This window comes from Eublepharis macularius, chromosome 4 (genome assembly GCF_028583425.1).
Source record: "Eublepharis macularius isolate TG4126 chromosome 4, MPM_Emac_v1.0, whole genome shotgun sequence".
Lineage (NCBI taxonomy): Eukaryota > Metazoa > Chordata > Lepidosauria > Squamata > Eublepharidae > Eublepharis > Eublepharis macularius.
In genome coordinates this window covers 164,824,166-164,846,615 of record NC_072793.1, presented here as the reverse complement: position 1 = coordinate 164,846,615, position 22,450 = coordinate 164,824,166, and the positions used below count along the sequence as shown (strand labels likewise).

The 22,450-nt window shown below is 43.7% G+C and overlaps 1 protein-coding gene across 2 annotated transcripts; it reads left to right on the top strand.

Moving 5' to 3' along the window:
* Nucleotides 1-7,061: 7,061 nt before the first annotated feature.
* LOC129327445 (zinc finger protein 271-like) lies at nucleotides 7,062-20,826 on the top strand. Of its 2 annotated transcripts, XM_054976094.1 has the most exons (10): nucleotides 7,062-7,230; nucleotides 8,876-9,048; nucleotides 9,832-9,958; nucleotides 11,839-11,952; nucleotides 12,109-12,210; nucleotides 13,799-13,906; nucleotides 14,199-14,312; nucleotides 14,436-14,519; nucleotides 14,633-14,734; nucleotides 17,527-20,826. In XM_054976094.1, the coding sequence occupies exons 2-10, from the start codon at nucleotides 9,019-9,021 to the stop codon at nucleotides 19,461-19,463; spliced, it is 2,718 nt and encodes a 905-aa protein (XP_054832069.1). In that variant the 5' UTR covers nucleotides 7,062-7,230; nucleotides 8,876-9,018; the 3' UTR covers nucleotides 19,464-20,826. The 2 variants fall into 2 exon arrangements, with proteins under 2 accessions (XP_054832069.1, XP_054832070.1); XM_054976095.1 differs by lacking the exons at nucleotides 12,109-12,210; nucleotides 13,799-13,906.
* The last annotated feature ends 1,624 nt before the right edge of the window (nucleotides 20,827-22,450 follow it).

Sequence of the window (22,450 nt, the reverse complement as noted above, 5' to 3'; positions counted from 1 at the left end):
TAATTTTCTTAATGTTTACTTTACACAGCCCTGATTTTCTGCATAACTGTGGAATTCCTATAGATTGCCTGCCGGTGTCCCGACTTTGTTGCTTTTGCAACTAGCACAACAGTCCACCATTTTTCTGTTACATTATTAATGCACCAGTGGTGGTGGTGGTACATTAATCTAGCCCATAACTCAAAGAACCCTAGATCCAAAACAAAACAGAAGAATCATATACAGGTAGGTCAAGATGAGTAGCTGTGTTAGTCTGTCTGTGGCAGTAGAAAAGAGCTAGAGTTCAGTAGTAGCTGTAAGACATAATTTGTGGTAGGGTATGAGCTTTCATGAGCCACAGCTCACTTCTTCAGATCTGAAGCTCATACCCTACCACAAAGGTCATACCCTACCACAAATTTTGTTAGTCTTATAGCTGCTTCTGGACTCTTGCTCTTTTCTACATATGCAGGTAGTCCGCTATCATGAAGTCAGTCCCTAACGTACCGGAGCAAACTTCATCTTATAGCCACAAACCTCAGCAACCGGCCTTAAAGCAAATCAATTACTGGATCCATGAGATCAGTTAAGCGCAATAGTTCAGCCTCAGGCCATTCCCTACCCCCCCTCGAACAGGGTGGGGAGGGATAATAAATACGAACTCTATGTATCATAAAGGAAATTGAGGCTTTCCTCCCTTTAAATCAGGAGTCAGAATTCGTTGGCAGAACGTAAAGAAGAAGGAAAAAATGATCAAAATAAGAGATCCAGTAAGTCCTAAAATTGCAGTGATTCAATGCAGGGCTGGGCTACATGCTTGCCCTAAGAGCATCCTTTGGGGCTTTCCTCTGCCTATATCGCCTTCCCTCCCCAGCCTGAAAGCCTCACCATAGAACACATAGAGATCTTCTGTCCCTTCTCTCGATCTCCTCTGCAGCTGCTTCTTTATGGCCGCAGTTTTCACGGAGTCTTCTCAGTCGCCATCACGATTTCCAAAAGGGATTCTCCTTTAAAAACAAACAGAATGCAGCTAAGTCTTTCCCTCCAGTTTCTCAGATTATAGGCATCTTTCTCGAAGGAGGGGCTGCTTTACGCTTTCTACTCCCTCCCCCTAAAACGATCGAGGATCTGCAAGGCAAGGCAAAAACCCTTCCCACCGCTACCTGAACGCAGGGGATGGAACCAGGGTGGATGTGATCGGTCACTGATTGCTTCGGGCTGGCTATATCCGGCACCTCATGGAGAGGGGAGGGGGGAAATAAAACCTTTTCCAGCTTTCCCACCTACAAGCCTCTTGCAGGCTTTCTGCAACAACAACAACAACAACCCACACTGGGGTCTTTTCCCTGGTACGCTCATAGGGCAGTGCAGTTGCCACATGTGTCTTATGCACTTTACGTAGGAGTACTTAATGGGAACTTAGAGGGTCTGTGGCTCGGGGAGAGCGCATCAGTAAGTGCCCAATTCATTTCCCAGCAGGGAGAGGGGGACAGAATCTCTGAACGGGTTGAGTGGGCAATAAAGTGGCAAATGAATTTCAACACAAGTAAGTGTGCAATGATATCTATTGCAGAATCCTAATTTTTAATATATGCTGATAGATTCGTACTGGTGAATTTCTGGCCAGTCCCCAATTTTTCATTCCTGGGCAAGGTGCTAGAACAGGTGGTGCTTCCCAACTCCTGGGGTTCTTGGAAAAGATTGGCTTTCTGGACCCGTTTTAGTCTGGCTTTAGGCCAGGATTTGGAACAGGGTTTGCTTTGGTTGTCTTGGCTGACGACCTCCACCAAGAACTAGACAAGGGGATTGGACCTTTTTAGTCCTGCTGGATCTCTCAGCAGCCTTTGATACAATTGACCACAGTGTCCTGCTGAGCCACCTCTCAGTGCTGGGACTAAGGTGCCCTGAGTTATGGTGCTTTGACTCCTGTCTGGGAGGTGGGTCTCAATAGTACTGGGGGATTCCATCTCTGCCCCTTGGCCATTGGCTTGTGCTGCTCTGCAAGGTTCAGTCTTATCCCCCACACTTTATATGAAGCCACTGGGAGAGGTCATCAGGAGGTTTAGGCTGCCATGTCACCAATATGTAGAGATAATACCCAGCTCTACCATTTCCGCCCAATTCCAAGGATGCTGTTGATGTTTCGAACAAGTGCTTGGAGTCAACTAAGGACTGGATGAGGGTGAACAAGCCGAAACTGAATCCTGACAGGACAGAGGAAGTCAGACCAGGAGCTTAAGGTCTGTCCTTTCTTTGATATGGGCCGTTTCCGCATGGCTTACCTCTGCCCATAACGACCCGGTAGATCGCGCAAAAAACACAGAAGATCGCGTTTTCTTGCGCGACGTCACGTGACGTCACGCAAATCTCGTGCCAGAAAATGCAATCTTCTGCGTTTTTTGCGCGATCTACTGGGTCATTACGGGCAGAGGTAAGCCGTGTGGAAACGGCCAATGTTATACTTCCCTTGAAAAAACAGGTTTTCAGCTTGGAAGTGCTGCTCGACACAGCAGAAAGCCAGATGGCTGTGGTGTTTGTAGTATTTTTGTCCAGCTTTGGTTGGTGTGTCAGCTGCACCCATTCCTGGTTCAGTCAGATCTAGCCACAGTGAGCCTTGCCTTAGATATATCTAGACTAGTAACAAAGCTCGTTGTGGGGGGAAAATACAACGGGCTCTAGAAAGGGTAGGGCAGGTGGGCCAGGCATTGCCACCTCTGCTGCACCCCAATCTGGTCAGGGGTGGCATTGCCTCCTCCCCAGCACCCCAGTTGGGGTAGGGAGAGAGCAGAGCGGTCAGGCCTGGCATTGCTCCCTTCCCAGTGCGTGTTGGGACCAGATCGGGCCACCACAGGCAGGGAGTGGCACATGTGCCCAGCAGCCGCCCATTTCAGTCCCTTTGGGGCCAGATTGGGCTGCTGCAGGCAGGGAGCACTGCCAGGAGCAAGTATCCTCGTATCCCCGCTAGGGGCACGCTCGCATGCCTGTGTTGTGGGATAAGGATCTATAGGAAAAACAAATATGCCTAGCTAAGGCAGGACTTTTAATTGTAATCCAAAGACTGGGGGTGGGGGGTGGGAGGGAATGCTGCTGCTCATCCTTGGTGTATGGAAGCTGTTGCAGATGCTCTCTGGAGGCTAGCTGTTGGCAACCCTAAAGGGTCCTCTGGCTAGTCATAAGCCACATGTGCAGAAAGCAGCAGTGAATAAGCTTTAGAAGATTAATGCAGAGCAGAGAAGGAAAGGTGTGTGCAGGCAAAAAGGGTGCCTGATTTGCAAATGTCAACAGTCTCAGTCTCTGCTTGCTGGCCTGAGAGGACTTCACTGCATGAGGCAGTGATCCCTTTTTCCCCTGAGCAAGCAGGAGAGGCTTGTAACCTCAAATTCTCTTCTCCGCCTGACTTGCTCTGTTATTGAAGGCAGGTTGTCAACTTCCAGGTGGTGATGGAGGTCTGGAATTATAATTGATCTCCAGGCCACTGAGGTAAGTTCCCCCGAAGGAAATGGCTGCTTAGGAGAAGGGACTCTATGGCATCATATCCAGCTGAGGTCCCATCCCTCCCCAAACTCTACCCTCCCCAGGAATTTCCCCACCAGGAGCAGACAACTGTACTTCCCAACATCGAAGTGGTGGCTGGAGATCTCCTGGAGTTACAACTGATCTCCAGCTGGCAGAGATCACTTCCACTGGGGGAGACGGCTGCTTTGGAGGGTGGACTCTATGGCCACCCTCTCCAGGCTCCATCCCCCTCCAATCCCCCCGAATTTCCCACCTGGAGCTGGCAACGGTGGGGAGGGGAGCACAGCCTTGCGGGACCCCAGCCGGGCTTTCCTTTGCCACAGCTCGGTTGGCCAGCCGCCTCTGGCGCAGTAGGAGCCCCCAGCCAGCCCGGCCAGGCACCAGAAGGGTTGAATGTGGAGCAGCCCTTGCCCGCCCGCAGCCCCCTCCTGCCCCCACGCGAGCTCTTTAGGGCTCTGCCGGGGGAGTCGCTGCGGTAACAACCCCGGCTGCTGGTAGATGCGCGTGCACGCACAAGTGAGCAGGGCATGTGGCGACCAGGAGACAGTGGAGCTCGCCGGGTGCTTGCCTTCCTGACAGCTGAGACACAGTAGTGCGTCTTTTCCCCTGCCCGCCTTTGGGCGCCTTCTTGGCGCGCCTTTGAGCCTCTGAGAGCCAAGCTACAAGTGACGCCTTACACAGGTTGGACACTTGTCAGCTTACCTCAAGTTTTGACGGGAAATGTAGGCGTCCTGGTTTTACAGCTTGGCTCTCCATTACAGCTGCAAGACCAGGATGCCTACATTTCCCATCAAAACTTGAGGGAAGCTGACAAGTGTCAACCTGTGTAAGGCATCACTTGTAGCTTGGCTCTCAGTGGGCGGCTCCCTCCACACCGGAGACCAAGCGCTGCCAGGAGCAGCTCTCCTCTTATCCCCGCTAGGGGTGCATGAGAGCGTGCCTGCACTGTGGAATCCATGTGTGTCGTCAGCAATACGCTTTCTCAGTTATGTTATAGGATATAGGATATGTTCATTACTTACTGGATTCATTTTAATATGCCTTTATATTGTAGTATATTGCTTAATTAAAAAGACTAGGCTTTATTTCAATAAACAATAAAGATTTAAACTCTAAAGAAAGTCTCTGTGTATCTTGATAGGAAAGAGTTAAATGAGAACTCACATAAATAATTTGTAATGAGAAGCAGGTTCGCTAAAGAGAGATTTCTGTTTTCAGACCTTATCTGGAGCCCTGGGTCTATCCAGATGTTGGGGATATAAATCTCCTAACTGGACAGCTTAGTAGCTCTAATGAGGCACAAATAGATCAGTCTGTTACAACCAAAATGGGTGCTGGGCTTTGTGAGCCCCCCCCCCCGCCCCATGGCAATGGACAGGCATGCAGATGAGCCATCAGTGAATCAGTCTCCCACCCAAGCTTTTGGCCGCTCGTTAGCACAGCCAAACTAAAACAGCCTTGACCTTACCATCTGGGGATTGGGTGGATGGCCACCCTGGAGAATGGGGATGCACTGTGCGCGCTGTATTATGCTGTTTTAATATAATGTAACTACTACCATTGTTTTTATCTTTGTGTGCATTATTCTGTTGTGCTCCGCTCTGAGCCTGTTTTGTGGGGAGAGCAGACTAAAAGTTTAATCAAATAAATAAAAATAAAAATCTCCAAATCTAGGCATTGCTAGCTCCTAAAATGATTGTCAAGGTAAATTTAGTCAATACAGAATCAGGGCAGAAAGCACCCATCTAGGAAGGGGGTCCTTGGTAACAGACTAAAGGGAATGTCCACATTCAGAGGCAGTAAACCTAGGAATACCAGCGGCAGGAGGCGACATCAGAGGAAGGCCTCAGCCTCTATGCCATGCTGTTGGCACTCCAGAGCAACTAGTTCTTCCCTCTGAGCTACAGGTGTGATCCAGCAGGGCTCATCTTTTGTTCTTATTATGTTCACACACAGAAATGCATACAAAATCCAGTCAGGCATAAAGTATTTAAGAAGCAGGATAATCCTTAAATAAAAATAAACAGCACCATAATAAAACAAGCTGGAGAAGATGAGAAACTGTAGGAGGAAGGAACTATTCCGAAATTCTTAAGTGTCCCTCCAAATCTCCTCCAGGATTCTATAAGCTTTCAGTGAGGTGAGTAGACTACTTTTCACTTTCAACCATGGCCCAGGCTAGCCCAGTCTCATCAGATTTCAGAAGCAAAGGATGGTCCAAAATAAGTATTAAAAAAGAACAACTCTCTAGCAAATTGTTAGATAATAGCTCCAGTTTTAGAAAAAATCAAGGAAACAGAATCTAAATAATAAGCATTTAATTTAAAAACAAGTGAGGAACCAAAATGAAACCTTTCCTAAACTTTAATGGCTTCAGCAAGCCACCGTTATAACAATTTATTGAAAATACAAAAAGGACAGTTTCATGACTATTTTGGAAATCATATAATGGTATCAGGTCCCTATGATGGTATCAAGGTAGCCAGTCTTATAAAAGCACAGTTAAAACTCCATCATCTGTTCTTATGACTAGGGAGGGGAATGACAGGGAGGGGAGGCTGAACTAGCACACATGAATGTATGGCAAGGCTGATAGTTAACTGGCACTTTAAAGACTAACATTTATTCCACCATGAGCTTTCAAGAGTCACTTTTGAAAATGCTGGTCCTGCCCTCCAATTTGGTGTTCAATTTGGTGAAGGTCTTTCCACATTTCATATAGTTTCTCCCACATGAATCCTTTGGTGAGAATTTAGACTTGTTTCTGACTGAAGTTCTTACACACCAAACACGTCTTTCCCCTGTGTGAACCCTCTGAGGATATGCTGTGACAGAAACTCTTTCCACACTCAAAAAGAGTCCAGTAGCACCTTTAAGACTAACCAATTTTATTGTAGCATAAGCTACAATAAAATTGGTTAGTCTTAAAGGTGCTACTGGACTCTTTTTGATTTTGCTACTACAGACTAACACGGCTAACTCCTCTGGATCTTTCCACACTGCAACCATTTATATAGTTTCTCTCCTGTGTGAGTCCTTTGGTGACACCTAAGGTTTGAATTCCACCTGAAGCTCTTCTCACATTCTGAATATTTATATGGTTTCTCTCCTGCGTGAATCCTTTGGTGAGAAACACTTATTCTTTGACTGAAGCTCTTCCCACATTCTAAACATTTATTTGAATTCTCCCCTGCGTGCATCCTATGGCGATTATTAAGACTTCCCTTGCAACTAAAGGTGAGATGAGATGGGGTAGATGAGCTCCTTAAGAACTGGATTAGATCGATGGATCTGATATCCTATCCTTTGGTAACGCAAGAAAGGAGTAAAGGCCCCCTCAAAGTAGCAAAGGCTTAGCGGAGGATTTCTGCCCCGCAGTTCAACAGTCTTCCTGCAAAACAAATCCCCCCTCCTGGTGCTTGACTGCAAAAGGGAGACCTTTATTCTGCCAGGGGTCTGGCTTGGCCTCCGTCACATGATGGGAAGCGGAAAGCAACAGACGAGTAGGTCACAGTAAGTAAGCCGAAGGCAAACTGTGCAACGTTAAAACGGGTGCTTCCAAAACACTCGCCCCAGTCCGCTAATCAAACTAAAGCTGGATTTCTAGAGATCGCAAAGGTGGTAAATCGCCGCGGGTGCAAGACAGAGGAAGCAAAGATCTGTCAGTAGCAGGAGGAGGGGTAAAAACATAGGGATCGATTGGGCAAGGGATCAACTGAGCAGTCTGCTCTGCTGGTAAGAAAAGGAAGGCGGCGGGGGTCCGCTTCTCTAGCAATGGCCTCCCCGCGCCCCGTAGATATTTGTCCAAAAATTAATTTCCTGTGCCCCCGCACTGAAATCTGAACTGGGCAAAAGGAGGGAGGATTGTTAATCTTCTACCCTTTTGTTTCCCCCGCTGCTCTGACAACTTACTTTCTTTTCGATTAGAGGCAGATGAAAATTCTTCTTGTTGTTTAGACCTGAAGGTGGTTGGAAGAAGGGGATCACTCTTTGTGGTTAAATCGAGACGAGGGGGGAGAGAGGTGGTTATGGGACAAAATAAAGGCCCCCCCAAACAACAATGCCCCATTGCTTTGCTTTTCCAGCTCCAAACAAAAATCTAATTGGCTACCTTCAGGTCTCGTCTTTCCTATAGTGGGGGATTCTCCCATCTGTTGCCAATTGTTTCTTATCTTAAAAAAACTTTTTGTAAGCTGCCTTGATTATATTTTTTGGAATGGTGGCGCATAGATTTTTTTCAACTGAATAAATCAATATGCTCTGCTTTCACCAACCTCTGGTATTATTACCTATTGTGAAGGGAATGTTATTTTGATACTGCACCACATTCACTGGCTCCCAGTTGGTTTCCTCAGCTCTCTTCTTAGTGTTAGTATTGACCTGTAAAGCTCCAAATGGACTAGGACTAAGGGTCAACTACTGCCACATGCCTAATAATTCTGATTATTTGACCTCAGTGAGATAATGGAAGATGGAAATAACCCATCGTTCCTCATGTTGATTTTCCCCTTTAAAATGTCACCCTCAGCAACTCCATTTAGTAAGATGAAGTGTTGAGAATGTGCTGTGAATCACCAGATTACATCGGAGCAAGTAATTCCGTCCTGGACTATCCCAAGGGACTGGGCCTCATCAGTGGCAACTAGGCTGCGGACTCCCTCTTAACTGGAAATGGGTGGAAATCACTGAATTGTATTTCTTTTTAAATTTGTTGTAAGTGTTTGGTCAGGATAAAAGTGGGATATAAATATTTCAAATGAATAACATGTAAATAAATAAAATGGTCTGTCTAAAGATGGGAGGGAAGGTGAGCATGACTGTCTGTCGCTCTCTCCTGATCTGTGTATCTGGCCAGTATGAGTTGTGCAGCTGATATAAGTTCTTTGCTTATTGAGGAAACTACTCTGACGGTTGAACTCTTCTCCTAGCAGGCAGTTACCCAGGTATGAGTTCAAAAGGGCAGGAGATGGCTTTACAGTAGCATGAACTCCCAGGCCAAAAGGACTTGAATGGTGTGTGGCTGGAGAGCTGCAATTGTTCAGTGGATGAAAAGAAGGTACTCTCCCCATATCTAGAGTCACAGCTGTCATTGCTACTTCATGAATCCAGAGTTTGAGTCTTTATTTTTTAATGGATGTGGTACTGCGGTGAATCCAGGCCCAAAGCTAGGCTAGCTCCTCAGCTAGCAAGGCAGTTCTGCTAACCATTTTCTTTCAACTGCCAGAGAATGCAAAAGACCAACTGCCTTTGGAGTGGAATCTATGTCGATATTATCAAGGTCTGGGTTCCTCCTCAGTTTCTTCTTCTCATCCAAAGACAAACTGTAGTCTTGGTATAAAATTTCAGTGTCGCAACCACATTTTCCTGTCCTTTGTTTCAGATCACAGTCTCGCCTATATAGGTATGCTGCAATGGGTCTAACTAAAGCCCCACTTGGTATTGCGGCTGTTGCTCTTTGTGGTCTTGTGAGCTGCAAAACGACATCCCCTTTTGTTGCCAAATCATTCTCCCAGATCCTAGGAAATGAAAAGGGATGCAACTGGGTTTTCTCAGGTATGGGGTGTGAAGCTTGTGGGAGATTGTCCCCCTCTCTTTAGAAAATGGGAAGGGCTGCCTCTTAATTTTTAGCAGTGTGGGTGCGAAGCTTTTCATTTTCAAATGGAACATGGGGCACAGATTTCTGTCTTCTGCAAAGGAACCACACTTGATTACATAGGGAAGGAAACCGTCGGTGTAAGAAACTGAATTTCAAAATACCTTGAAAAGCAAAAAGGATGGAAAGTTCACAGTTTTTTCTAGGTTGAAACCCTGGGATTATTTCCAGGCCACACCAGGTTGAATGAAGTTTTCCTGTGGGGAGGGGAGGGCTGGAGTTCATGTAGCCATTAGGAGTTTAAGCTCTGAGCTGGGAATCTCCAATTCATACTTCAGTTTGACTCTCTTGGTGGCATTAAGAATATCATTTCAGTTGGTAATACTGGCCTACTTTACATGGGTGTTTTTTGAAAGATTAAGGAGGGCCAAAGAAGATGTGATGGGCTAGCTCTATCTTTGTGTTTCAGCCCTGTATGAAGTGTGTGGGCTTGTTATTTAGAGAGAAATGTGTGGATGAGGAGAGCGAAAGCCTCTCTACCTCCTTTCCTTCCCTCAAAGTATTTTTCTCTGGTAATGGGCTGTACAGAATAGAGCAAAAAGGGAGAGGGAAGAGACCCCTGCTCTATCTGTGAATGTGATAGATATGGCTGCCTACCATGTCTACTGTAAAATTAAAATGATGTATGTAAAGCACTGCCTTACTATGTATATAATACTTTTTTTCTTATCCCCCCCCTTCAGAGCCATGTGTCTTTTGAAGATGTAGCTGTGTATTTTATGGAGAGTCAGTGGACTCTGTTGGATCATCATCAAAAGGCTCTTTACTGGGACGTCATGCAGGAAAACTTTGAAAATGTGACCTCTGTGGGTAGGGACTTTTTCTTCTTTATGTTGTTATCCACCCTGAGCCCGCTTGCAAGGAGGGTGGAATAGAAATTTGAAACAAATAAATAAATAAATTTCAATCAACGAATCCCTTAGGAAATATCTCATTTTCCTTGAAATTCACTGCCTTTAGATAGGTAAATGGCTTTGGCAAAGAGCATCCCTACCTAAAATAAGCTTGGATGACTGAAGACAACCAGGACCATTGAGTTTGCGAGACTCTATTTTATAGCTTCCCGCAACCCTTTCTGTTATACTCAGTTTGGGTCAGACTTAAATCACCTCAGCCAGAAGATAATGCTGGTTCAAGGTATGTGGCCACCTCAAGCAATCTCTTAACATAGTGCTCCATCTAGGTCCAAGGTGACCCAGGTGTGTGTGGAAGGCATTCACCTGCTGGGTCCAACACAGACTCCAGAGGCAGGGCTTCGGCAATCTGTCTTAAACCTGGGCAGCAGATCTGAATCACATCCTCTAATGCCCTTCCCCTACCTACTTAGTGAAAGGCGATCAGTTTAGATAAACACCCCTAATATGGAATGATCCATAGTGATGGACCTCCTCAGTAACTGATAGGTGTTGTAGAATAATTCTTGGTTTGAGCCACTTTTCAACTGTATTTTGGAAGAGCGCCTCGTTTGAAAGAGTTTGAGACTACCATTCTGTACCCATCACATACTCATTGAAATGAGGAGTCCCTGAAATATATTGACTCAGTCATTTTCTTGGTATAATTCACATTGTGTTTCTGTGTGTTTACGTTACCTTTTTGAAATCTTGCCCTGCTCTCCAAAATCCCCCTTCCAGGATTTTCTTGAACTCTCAGGGACTTAAATAGGCGGATTCACCCCTTAACCATTCCCCTTGGACTCTCATCATCCCATCCATTCTGGAGCAAGTTAAGTTCTTGCCAGACCATTAAAAATGCCCTTTCTCATGTTTCCTTTAGCTAATTTACAAAGTCATATTTTTCTGCATTCCTGGGGTGTGGGGGGGTTGATCCCCTGATTATATAAAGATAACTACCTTCTCTGTGAATGCCCAAGTTAGGGGGCAGCCCATATAGTGTTAGATATGGCGAGATTCTTTCTTAATCAACTGATTTTTAAAATGTAGTAAAGCTCCAAAAGGCAGTGGGTTGGATCCTACCATGCTACTTTGCTTCCTCTGACACAAGGAACCTTTCTTTCTCCCCCCGGTTGCCTTTTTCTTGCCAGCCGGGTGAGCAGGACTAAGGGGCAGCAGGTGGGGATGGGGGCCTGGCATCCCTAGATCTGGGAGACCCAGGTTCAAAAGCCATCTCCTGAAAACCATGAACTCTGTCCTGAGCTCATTCACAGAACAGTGGGGTGAAAATGTACTAAACAGAGTTTGACTGCCCTATGGACTGTTTTTTAATATCAGTGTTTTTATTGAATGTGAGAATGTTGGTGACTGTTTAGTTGTCTTTTAGTTGTCTTTTATTATGATTCAATTTTCTGTTTTTATAGTTATTCATGTATATGTCTGTGTTTTTATAGACTCCTGAAAAGTCACCTTGGAAGACAGTTTGGCTGAGTGTGCAGGATAGAAATGATTAAATAAATAAAAGGTTCTTCTGTCTTCAGAACCCTTTGCTGTGCATGGAGGTTCCATGCAGGAGTTTCTCTGCAGACAAGATAAGGAAAAGATTCCCTATAATCAGGAAACAGGAGAGAACTACAGACTGGAGTGAAGAATAACTCTCAAGCAGAAGATAACCGCCCCCCCTGCCCCCATGTAGATACAGGCTGGCCATATTTAGTGAATCTGCTTGGTATCCTGTAGCATAGTTCAACCCTAAAGTTCTGCCTTGTGACTTCTGTTTCTTTGATTCTTGGCCAGGATTTCTAGCAGTCAAACCCGACCTGATCTCCCAACTGGAACAAGAGGAAGACCCGTGGATTCCAGATCAGCCAGCCTTGGAGCAAAGGGACATTATAGCAGAACCTAGTGCAGGTGAGGATGGGACAGGAAGCGAACCCACGTGAAGACTGTGCGTACCGTACTGAATTCTGTGGGCATGTGTGCAAAGTCCTCTTTGGCATTTCCTCTGCTTTTAGTGACCCAAATCTTCCACTGAACCATTTCCTCTTACAACTTTCTCGTGAACAGAGTTCCCCAATGCAATGATAAAAGTGGAAATAGAGGAGGAGCGACGGGTCCTGGATCACCGGGAATCTAAAGATGATAAGATCTTCCCAGAAACCAGTTTAGGTGAGGGATGGCGCTGGGGACCAGAAAACAGTTGGGCGATGATGCATGATGCAGCTGCCTGTTGATGCTAAGAGGGCAGGGAAGTCTGTCCCTGCAAGCTGTCTGGATGGGACACACCCAAAGTACCCATATATTTTGTTGGATTGGGCACACCTCCAATGACTGTTATTGGCACTCCTGCCTGGTTTTGGTGTTGTGTGTTTATGTGCTTATATAGTTTTATTGAACTATTTTCTTTATTATTATTAATGCTTTTTTAACGTTCACATGTTCTAATTTTTTCATGGTCACCACTCTGGGGACCCTATTTGGGTGAAAAAGGTGACATAAAATATTTTAAATAATAATAGTATATATTTTCTGAGTGTTACAATTGTGTTAGTGAGCAGCTTGTACAGCTTACAGTGTTAGTGCAGCTTGTACGTCGAGTTATACCAAGATTTATTTTTTTAGTACCTTTCTATTCCACCCTTCCTTGAAGGAGTGCAGGGTGGTGTATGTTGCACTCTGTGCCTCCACTTTATCCTCACAAGGACAGTGTGAAGTAAGCAAAATCAAAAAGAGTCCAGTAGCACCTTTAAGACTAACCAATTTTATTTTATTGTAGCATAAGCTTTCGAGAATCAAGTTCTCTTCATCAGATGCCTGATCCGAACTGGTCAAATACAGAAGAGGAGGGGAGGGGAAAGAAGGGGACATATATCACAAGACGACAGGATGCAATTAGTGTGAAGGCAATCAAAACATTCCTTTGCTTGTAAATGTAAACATCTAAGGTTAGATTGAGAGGGGCAGAGTGACTGGCCCTAGGCCACCCAGCACCTTTCCCTGGCAGAGAGGGGATGATTTGAATGTGGGTCTCCCAGATCCTAGTTCGACACTCTAACTGCCATGCTTCACTGAGATCAATGATTTCACAGGCATCATGGATCCTATTTGCTCCTGCCTGTGGCATCACTTAGTGAGTGGTAAGCGTCATAGATTCTCCCTTTCATGGTCATATCACTTTCTGAGTATTTTAAAAACAGCTTTTATTTGGGGGAGGAAGGTCTTGCGTTCCATTGTGTGCAGGAAAGTGCCAGTAAGGCTACCCTTCTTCCCAATACGCGGCAGAGCACCTTGCTATGTTTTAAAGCTCTTGTCAAGTTCATAGTTTTGCAGAAATTCTGCCTATACTGTATCTTCTGGTTTGAGAAGCAGGTGGCCTAAAGTGCCTTATGTTCAACAAGGAAATAACTAGATTTGTTAATTATTTATTTATGTACTTCATTTATAGTCCATTTTTCTTCCCACTGGGGACTCAGAGTGGCTTAACACATTCTCCCCTTCTCCATTTTATCCTCACAATAACCCTGTGAGGTAGGTTAGGCAGAGAGTGTAGAACTGATCCCAGGTCACCCAGCAAGCTTCCGTGGCAGACTGAGGATTCAACCTGGGTCTCCCAGACCCTGCTTTGACATTCTTACCACTATGCCGTGTTGGTAGTAATAGTAGTAGTAGTAGTAGTGGTACTAATAGTAGTGGTAGTGGTAGTATTAGTAGTAGTTATGTTATCAATGATATCAAATATGTATTTGTGGCTCCTTAGCAAAATCTCCTCATCTGGATGCAATGTCTCAGATGGAAAAAGGGGAAACCCCAGGAATTCTACATCAGTTCAAATCAGAAAAGAATATTCCATTGAATTACCATTCAGGTGAGGGATATATCTATCATATTTTTTCTTGTCCTTTCTGAGTCCTGTGAGGAAGGTTTGGTTTGGAGTACATCACCCAACAAGTTTCATGGCAGAGTAGGGATTTGGGGTCAAGAAATTACAGGTCTTTAATATCAAATACCTCATAAACAGGATACAGGTCCAGCTCTGCATTCCTACATCCATAAGCTCTCTTCAGCTTTGCTAATACAGAGGAGGGTTCATTAAAGAAGTAAATAATTTTTATAACAGAACTTTCTTAATGAAGTACATTACTTTTTCCCTTGTGCAGAATCTCACCTTCTTAATCTGAGCATGATCTCCCAGGTGGAAAAGAGGGAAGAACTAGAGATGCTAGACCAGCTGCATGTGGAGGAGGGGAATATCCCATTGGATCACAGCTCAGGTGAGGAGTTTGATAAATCAAAGGAAATCAGAAGCTGTTGAACAAAAATCTTGTATCAATACCACAGGCTACCTGAATCTCACACGTGTGACTACCTCGTCTTACTTCTCTTTCTTGATTCAGAATTGCCTGACATTATCATAAAGGAAGAGGAGCCCTGGATCCAGGAACCTGAGGAGAGTACAAGCCTTGCTGATGACCAGTCAGGTGAGTATGTGTGGGGGAGTTCATCTTATTTGGGGTTCACAATTGGCTCTCGATTCAGGATTTTAAAGGTTTGCCATTCAAGCTGATCTTACATCTTTTTCCCCCCCAAACAGGGTTTCCTGCTGTAATAATAAAACTGGAACCGAAAGAGGAGCCATGGCTCCCTGGTCTCCAGGTATCTGTAGAAAACATGACTGTTTCAAGTGACACATGGGGTAAGTGAGTGGTATTGCGATCCATAACTGATATATTTAACATAGAAATCGCAGGAGGTCATAGCCCCTCTCTATACTGCCCTGGTCAGGCCGCACCTGGAGTACTGTGTGCAGTTCTGGAGGCCTCACTTCAAAAAGGATGTGGACAAAATCGAGAGGGTGCAGAGGAGAGCAACGAGGATGATCAGGAGTCTGGAGACTGAGCCCTACGAGGAAAGGCTGAGGGCCTTGGGAATGTTTAGCTTGGAGGAGACTGAGTGGGGACATGATTGCTCTGTTTAAATATTTGAAAGGCTGTCATTTGGAAGAGGGCAAGGAGCTTTTCCAGTTGGCAGCAGAGGATAGGACACGAAGCAACAGGCTTAAATTACATGCAGAAAGGTATTGGCTGGATATTAGGAAAAACTTTTCGTAGTTCAGAGGTGGAACCAGCTGCCTAGGGAGGTGGTGAACTCCCCTTCACTGGCAGTTTTCAAGAAGAGGCTGGATGAATATTTGTCAGGGATGCTTTAGGCTCATCCTGCATTGGGCAGGGGGTTGGACTAGAAGGTCTGTACGGTCCCTTCCAACTCTGTGTTTCTGTATGAAGAATATAATTTCATTCTGTATTGATAAAAGCAGCTTTTCAAATAATTCATGCTAGTCTAATTACTATTGAACATTGGTCTTACAAGAGTTGTCTGGGATGTTTGGATACGGTTGTTGCCCTTGGTTTGGCTTCCCCAAAACCCTATGATAAATCAAAAACGGTTGACGAACAGATTAAATTTATTGAAAAACATGTATCATCTTAGTAAAACAATTATATTTGAATAAACACATAAACATAGAGAGAGAAATCATCCAGACCAAAATAAGAAAGTACTTAGATTTTTAAAAATCATACAGACCAAACATATTTCAGCTAAATGGTCTTCTTCAGTGTTTTCTAAAATATTAAAATATTAAAGTGGTATTGCTTCTTTAAAGTATATGCATGTATAAAAAAGTAAATATCAAGAGTATGAACAAAGTATCAGTAGTACAATGGCACCTCTTTACAGGGCTTGTTTTCAAAAATAGGATTTCCAATGAATAATATCTTTGCAAGCTCTGTAACATGCCATCTATTGATAATGAGTGTAGTATGTTGAAAAAATTAATTTCAGGCTCCATTTAACACAAAGCTGGGAAAGACCTATCTTTGCCTCTGGAGAGCTATTGCCCAGTCATAGTAGATAATACTGAATTTAGATGGGCCATTGGATGTCCCTTGGTATGAGGCAGTTTAATTTATTTATATTCATTTTACTATGCTTATAGTCCACCTTTCTCAAGGTGGATTACATAGTGTAAGGCAATGCCATCAATAGGATGAGACATAAGCAATATCTCATTGCTTAAATAGGATGAGGCTCATGGCTCATAAAACACCTATCCTCCGTCAGCTGCACTGGTTACCGGTTGAGTACCGGGTCCGGTTCAAGGTTTTGGTGTTGACCTATAAAGCCCTATGTGGACTGGGCCCAGCATAACTTCGGGACCGCCTCTCCCCATATGTTCCCCGGTCGCTTCGATCAGCCACTAAGAACTTGCTGATGGTCCCTGGCCCCAGGGAGGTCCGCCTGGCCTCTACCAGAGCCAGGGCCTTCTCAGTTCTGGCTCCGACCTGGTGGAACTCTCTGTCTGAGGAAACTAGGGCCCAGCAGGATTTGTTATCTTTCCGCTGGGCCTGCAAGATGGCGATGTTCCACCAGGCGTTTGGTGGGGGCTAGGCTGTCCTCTCGCCGGCCATACTTCTACCACCCATGCAGGAAAATGCTGTGTTTTAATATTTTATACCCGCCAATTTTAATTGTTTTGATATAATGTTTTAATGTTTTTATAATGTTTTTACTGTTTTAAACTGTTGTTAAACCACCCTGAGCCCATCTGACGGGGAGGGCGGTCTAGAAATGTGATTAAACAAATAAATAAATAAATAAGCAATGTACTTATCCTACACCTACAGGTGTAGGATTACAGAAATTTGAAACAAGCATAGAATATTAGTCACAGTTGAGTAATATAGATATCATGTCAAAAATGGTATTGTGCTAGTAGAAAATAATGCAGTGACAGCAGGATAATATAGCAGGCAATGTCCTATATTCAGTGGTATACGCCACAGTCCTTTTCCCATTATAAGTGCATTTCTGAACCATTCATAGTATAGCCCTATTACCTTTAAACAAATGCCATCCTGAACAATTCTGTTTTACACAGTTTCCTGTTTTCATAAGATGAGGTGTGGAACATAAATCTAAGAGGGAATAAAAACCTTAATGGTGACATAGAACCATTGCTTCCTGTTCTTATTTGGGCATCTGGACCATGACACAGCAAGGGTGCAGCTCTAATCTTTGCCTTATCAGGGGTGTGATCAACTTGCCTCTCATCAATACCCATGCACCTGTGGCCAACTGGAAGCAGGAAATGCAAACCAAACTGTACTGGGACTGGTATCCCTTGGTCCGAAGGTCCTGCTGATTCCCTCTGGAAATCAGCAGAGTAGGTTTAGGGTTTGAGGCTGTTTTGCAAGGTAGCAGGCTTTACTCCTGCCATCTCCATCTTAAAAGGACCTGGTTGTAGGTGATGTGAAAAACGTCCACCAGAGAACCTGAAGAGCAGCTGCCAGTCCAAGTAGAGTATACTGTCTTTGGTAGACAATGGTCCAATTCAGTATAAGGCATCTGTGTGTGTGTTTGTGCACATGCATGCATGCAGGAGACATACATGATTATTCCATTTATCATTTTTTTCTATTTGAACAGGCAATGGGTGTATAAAAGAGGAAGATGATCTCCCATCAAAAAATGCCAACCAAGTGACAGTAAATGAGACATTGTTAGGAACTGCCTCCCAGTATCCAAAGGAGGTCCATGGAACTGGAAAAAAAGTAGAGAGGTCTCAGGGGAACATGCCAAGGAAGAAAGTGGGGAAAGTTTTATTTTGTGCAGGAAGTGACGTCATTGAAGCACAAGTCCAAAAGAGTGTTCACAAGCCTGGGAGAATGCTTCTTAAAGGTGAGGAATCTTATAAACACTTGGACAGTGAAAAGAAATCCAGCTTGAGATATTATTTGATCTCCCATGGGAGAAGCCACGCAGGAGACAAACTATATATATGTTCAGTCTGTGGGAAAAAGTTCTTTCGGAGATCTCATCTTATTAGACATAAAATAAACCATACAGTAGAGAAACCATATATATGCTCAGTCTGTGGAAAAAGCTTCAATCAGAGATCTCATCTCATTAGCCATGAAAGGACCCATACTGGAGAAAAACCATATCCGTGCTCTGTCTGTGGTAAAAACTTGAGTCGAAAAGCTCTTCTTATCAGACATGAGAGAATTCATACAGGAGAAAAACCATATAAATGCTCTATGTGTGGTAAAAGCTTCTGTCAGAGCTCTGGTCTTATTGCACACAAGATCACCCATACAGGAGAAAAACCATATGCTTGCTCAGTCTGTGAGAAAAGCTTTAGTCGCAAAGCAAGCCTTATCAGACATGAGAGGATTCATATGGGAGAGAAACCATATACATGCCCAGTGTGTGGCAAAAAATTCAGCCAGTGCTCTGGTCTCCTTCAGCATGAAAGAATTCATACCGGAGAGATCCCGTACAAATGCTCCATCTGTGGCAAAAGCTTCAGCCGTAAAGACTGCCTTCTGGGACATGAGGGAATCCATACAGGAGAGAAACCATATGCATGTTCAGTCTGTGGGAAGAGCTTCAACTGGAAAAGTTACCTGACAGTCCACGAGAGAAGCCATACTGAAGGCAAATCATACATATGCTCAGTCTGTGGGAAAAGCTTCAGCCAAAGATCAAATCTTATTAGCCATGAAAAAACCCACACACAAGAAAAAACATATACATGCTCTATCTGTGGGAAGAACTTCATTCACAAAGTAAGCCTTATTAGACATGAACGAGTTCATACAGGAGAGACTCCGTACAAATGCTCAGTCTGTGGGAAAGGTTGCAGTGGGAGAACAAATCTTATTTCACATGAAAGAACTCACACAGAAGAAAGACCGTATGCATGCTCATTCTGTGGTAAAAGTTTCAAACAAAGATCAAACCTCACCAGTCATGAAAGAATCCATACAGGAGAGACACCCTTTACATGCTCTGTCTGTGGTAAAAGCTTCAGTTGCAAAGCAAACCTTCTTGGACACATGAGAACCCACACGGGAGAGAAACCATATCCATGCTCAGTTTGTGGGAAAAGCTTTGGTAATAAATCACAGGTGGTTATACATGAGAGAATTCATACAGGAGAAAAACCATATACTTGTTCAGCCTGTGGGAAAAGATTCAAACACAGAACAAGCTACATTGAACATCAAAAGATCCACACACAAGAAAAACCATATACATGCTCAGTCTGTGGAAGAAACTTCAGTCGTAAGGAACACCTGATTATCCATGGGAGGATCCACACAGGGGAGAAACCATATTCCTGCTCCATCTGTGGAAAAAGCTTCAAACAAAAGTCAAGCCTGACTTCCCATGAGAGGAGCCACACAGGAGAGAAACCACACACTTGCTCAGCCTGTGGCAAAAGTTTCAATAGAAAATCAAACCTCATTCACCATGAGAGGATTCATACTGGAGAGAAACCACATGCATGCTCTGTCTGTGGTAAAAGTTTCAGGAGTAAAGCCTACCTGAAGAGACATGAAAAAATCCACGCAAGATAGATACACACTCAAGAAAATCCATTCATAAGCTCTGTCTACTTCGGTGGGTAAAAAAAGTTGATTGTGCAGAGAAAGTCAATTCAGGAGAGGTATTATAAACATAAATAGTGCAGCACAAGAGCTCATGGAATATTAAGAAAAACTAGAGTAAGTCTAGTTCAGACTGGTTTTGGCTACTTTAGTAGGTTCATTTGGGATTGGAGAAAAAAAAGAAAAAAAGCCACACTTTCAAACAGTTCATTACCTCATTTATATTGTAGAGAAAGAACACATGTATGTTGTGACAAAACTTTTTTTGCAGGTCTAACCTTACTGAAAAATTAAGAAGAAAAGTTACAAGGTAAGGAAGATGTAAAGAGGTAAGTTGTCAGTGATACACAAATCTTCACTAGAGGACAAAATGAAAGAGAGACTTTTCTAACGGTTCTTACCATTCCCAGTGGTCTTTGTAGCATATCTCCAGTGCTATTTGCTCATGTGTGTCAGTATTACCAATCTGTGGGTCCAGCTTTTGTGCAGCCCTGTTTTTAATGGACAGTTTTCCTTATGATTTCAAATCCTCCTCCTGTTTTTTTTAGTACTGAATTCCAGATGGTTGTCTGTCTATTTTTTTTTGTTCTATGGCATTTTTATGTGAGATGTGTGAAAGAATACTTGTTTGGATTACTTTGGCTGCAGATGCTTTATGTAACTTATTAAATAAAGTGTTTGACATTTTGGCTAATATGGAACCTACATGGCGTGGTTGTTACGAGATATAATCATTTTTCGTCTCTGCAACTGTGAAAGCCTGGGATTATATGGTATTTCAGTTCCTGCTCCAGTGCCCTGTTCTTAAGCACCTCTGTAAGCTTAACTAGCACCAAGCTATGTCTCCTATTCATGGCTATCCTAAGAACACTTTCCTAGGAGTCAGTCTATTGACTAACCCAGGGTAGGATTCTGAGTAGACCTGTTTAGGACTGCTCACTTAGGCATTTAAGCCTGCTAAACATGGGTAGAACTTCACAGTTTTAAACTTACCACCCACCCACCCCAACCCAATTGCCCACATTGGAACCAGGAAACAGGATGAACACTTAAACATAAAAAAGTTAAATCCTACAGGGTACATTTCTTCATTGGGGAACTTTCTGGTATACGTATGGTTTATTTTTCTGTGTGTCACTTTAAAAAGTATTTCCTTTCTGGATCTGTATAATATTTACTAACTTTATAGACCACCTTTCACTCTAAGACTTGGGGCATGTTACAAAATATTTTTAAAAATTATTGAACAGTGCAAGGCATTCAATAAACAATGCAATAGGACTAAGATTACCAAATGAGAAAACAATGCAGACAGAGAGCTGACCAAGGCGTAATTAACAGTGCAAACAGTGTATTGCAAAGGTAGACATTGCAGTAAAAGCAAGAGGATACATAAGCATGGCAACAGACTGTGTTTTTAATTCAGTCTGCTTGCCAGCCTGTAGCTCATTGCACTATCAGTATTGTTTTATAGGGAGTCTTCTGCTGTATGTTCTGCAGACTAACCCGAAAAGTAGTTTGGAAATATTTTGCTCCTATAATAAGTATTTTCAATACAGTTGTTCCCCCTACATCTTCCTTGTCTGCTTCTTCCAATGAGTATCAGCCTCAAGATTTTTGAATCAGCAAATTCAATGGACATCTATTGTGTAAAGCAAAAGATATACTCCTCCCTCCTTGTCTGTGGTTCCTATATCCTGGCTGATCCAAAAGAGGCTGTAGAAACCCTGAACATGGTGCTTGGAGGCAGCTTTGGAGTGGATGTAGGCTAATAAACTGAAGCTTAATTCTGACAAGTGCTACTGGTGAGTGGAAGGTCTGACCTGGGATTTAAGGTGTCACCCATTCTGTAAGAGGTTGCACTCCTGTTGAAGGAGAAGACCTGCAGTATGAGGACAGTCTTAGGTGCAGGCCTACTGCTGGATAAACAGGTGGCAGCTATGGCCAGGGGTGCCTTTTACCTGCTTTGACTGCTTGGCCAGCTGAGGCCTTTCCTGGACCGGAAGAATTTGGCCACTGTGCTGTATGCCCTGGTCACTTCTAGATTAGATTACTGCAGTATGCTATACATATGGCTGCTCTTGCAAGTGTTTGGAAACTTCAATTGGTGCAGAATGCTGCTGTCAGGATGTTGACTGGAGTGAGGGGTACGAATCATATCAGTCCGGTCATGGCCCCTCTACACTGGCTCACAATTTGTTTCCAGGCAAGGAGCCCTATGTGGTTGAGGACCAACATACCTGAAGGACTGCTTACACCTTACGAATCTTCCTGGCTACTACATTTATCTTTGGAGGTCCTTCTTCAGGTGCTGCTGCCTTCTGAGGTTAGGCGAGTGGAAACCCGAGAGCGGACCTTGTTGTTACAAAAATGCAGGCTCTACCTGGTGTGAATTGCCAATAATCTCAAGAGGCTTGAAGATCCAAAGACAGCAACGCTTTATTTCATAAAATAGGAATTCAGAGGTTTATAAGCCTCCAAATCTACCAACAAGTTGTTGGGTTGGCTTTTTATAATGCGATACAAGCGACTTTTCTTCGCTTGCCTATTACCTTGCTGGTGATCGAAATTTTCTTTCTGCTCTAAGATTCTAAGTCTATGTGCCCATGTCTCTAGCAAGCTCTCAAAACTCGTTTTGAGCTAGTTTGTTCTCCTTTTGTAGTTTTTTACTCTTAGTATTATTTTGGTGCATATGTCTGTAACGAAACAGGAAATCTTGAAACTTCTTTTGGAACAGCTTAGTTTGTAGTAACTTGTACCCTGAGACAGTAAAGTGACAAAATTAGACAACTTGGGGATTTTTCCATTACCGCCTTCCTGCCTAGTGTTTTAATTGTTGTTTTTGTCTTTGTCTTTTTAATTGTTTTAATGATGTGTTGGTATTCTTTTTGGTTGGTTTTAAGGGTTTTAAAATGTGATTTCATTGTGTTTTAATTTGCTATTTGCCTTGGCGGCCC

Bases quoted from the DNA above. Each gene is read 5' to 3' on its own strand.
- LOC129327445 (XM_054976094.1), top strand. From the start codon at position 9,019: ATGAAAAGGGATGCAACTGGGTTTTCTCAG. The intron at 9,049-9,831 runs GTATGGGGTGTG...CCCCCCCTTCAG, and splicing joins ATGCAACTGGGTTTTCTCAG to AGCCATGTGTCTTTTGAAGA. The intron at 14,313-14,435 runs GTGAGGAGTTTG...TTCTTGATTCAG, and splicing joins CCCATTGGATCACAGCTCAG to AATTGCCTGACATTATCATA.